The sequence below is a fragment of the Poecilia reticulata genome, linkage group LG19 (genome assembly GCF_000633615.1).
Source record: "Poecilia reticulata strain Guanapo linkage group LG19, Guppy_female_1.0+MT, whole genome shotgun sequence".
Lineage (NCBI taxonomy): Eukaryota > Metazoa > Chordata > Actinopteri > Cyprinodontiformes > Poeciliidae > Poecilia > Poecilia reticulata.
Window position 1 is genome coordinate 881,001 of NC_024349.1, and position 814 is coordinate 881,814.

The 814-nt window shown below is 38.3% G+C and overlaps 1 protein-coding gene across 1 annotated transcript in view; it reads left to right on the forward strand.

Moving 5' to 3' along the window:
* The window catches only part of LOC103481035 (probable endonuclease 4), a 19,149-nt gene extending 18,718 nt beyond the window's left edge, over positions 1-431 (forward strand). Inside the window, exon 8 of the mRNA XM_008436266.2 lies at positions 100-431. Coding sequence (XP_008434488.1) covers positions 100-166 — 67 coding nt within the window. The 3' untranslated portion in view covers positions 167-431. The remainder of the gene's footprint in view (positions 1-99) is intronic.
* Positions 432-814: the final 383 nt, after the last annotated feature.

Consider the following 814-nt stretch of genomic DNA (forward strand, 5'->3'; position numbering starts at 1 on the left):
GCTGCAGGTTCTGCTGCTGCAGGTTCTGCTGCAGGTTCTGCTGCAGGTTCTGCTGCAGGTTCTGCTGCAGGTTCTACCGCCATCTTTGTTTCCCTGCAGGCCGGGATTCCAAGACGCCGAGCAAATCGAGCTTCTCTACTCGCTGTGTGAGAAAAATAAAGACTGAAACAACCGAGGGCCACGCTGAGGACAAAGACGAGAAAACTAAAACTAAAGTCAGAGTTATGAACAGTTAATGAGACTCGAGTCATAAAATTGCAACACTTTATTCTGAAAATATAGTTATTGAAATATAACCATTATTCTTAATATTATGACTTTGTCCTCATGGTTTTATTTGTGTGGCGCTCCATCACCATCCAACCTGCTTTAAGGAAATGTTTCCATTTTTCATCCTTAAATAAACAATTTAAATAAATCTGGTCCTGCGGTGATTTGTTTGGCCACAAGGGGGCAGCAGACTCTCAAATACTCCACAAACTTTATTCCTTCGAGAAAGAAAAGCAGCAAATAGACACGTTTTCTGTATAAAACCTTCATATAATCCTTCAGAAAGAGCCATTTGTGGCAGTAAAAAACATATTTTTATTCTTATTGGTATGTATGTATGTATGGTTTCATCTGCTGAGCAGGTCCAGCTGCTGGTACTGGACCGGTTGGTTCTGGTTTCATCCATCTTCTTTTTATGTTACTTTGAAGATGGGATATAATTGGTCCTGTCACAATGAGCAATAAATCTATTAATCGCATTTTAAAAAAAAAAAACTCAATTTCCATTTTTATGATTTATAATTTTTCTCTTTCTACCAAAAAC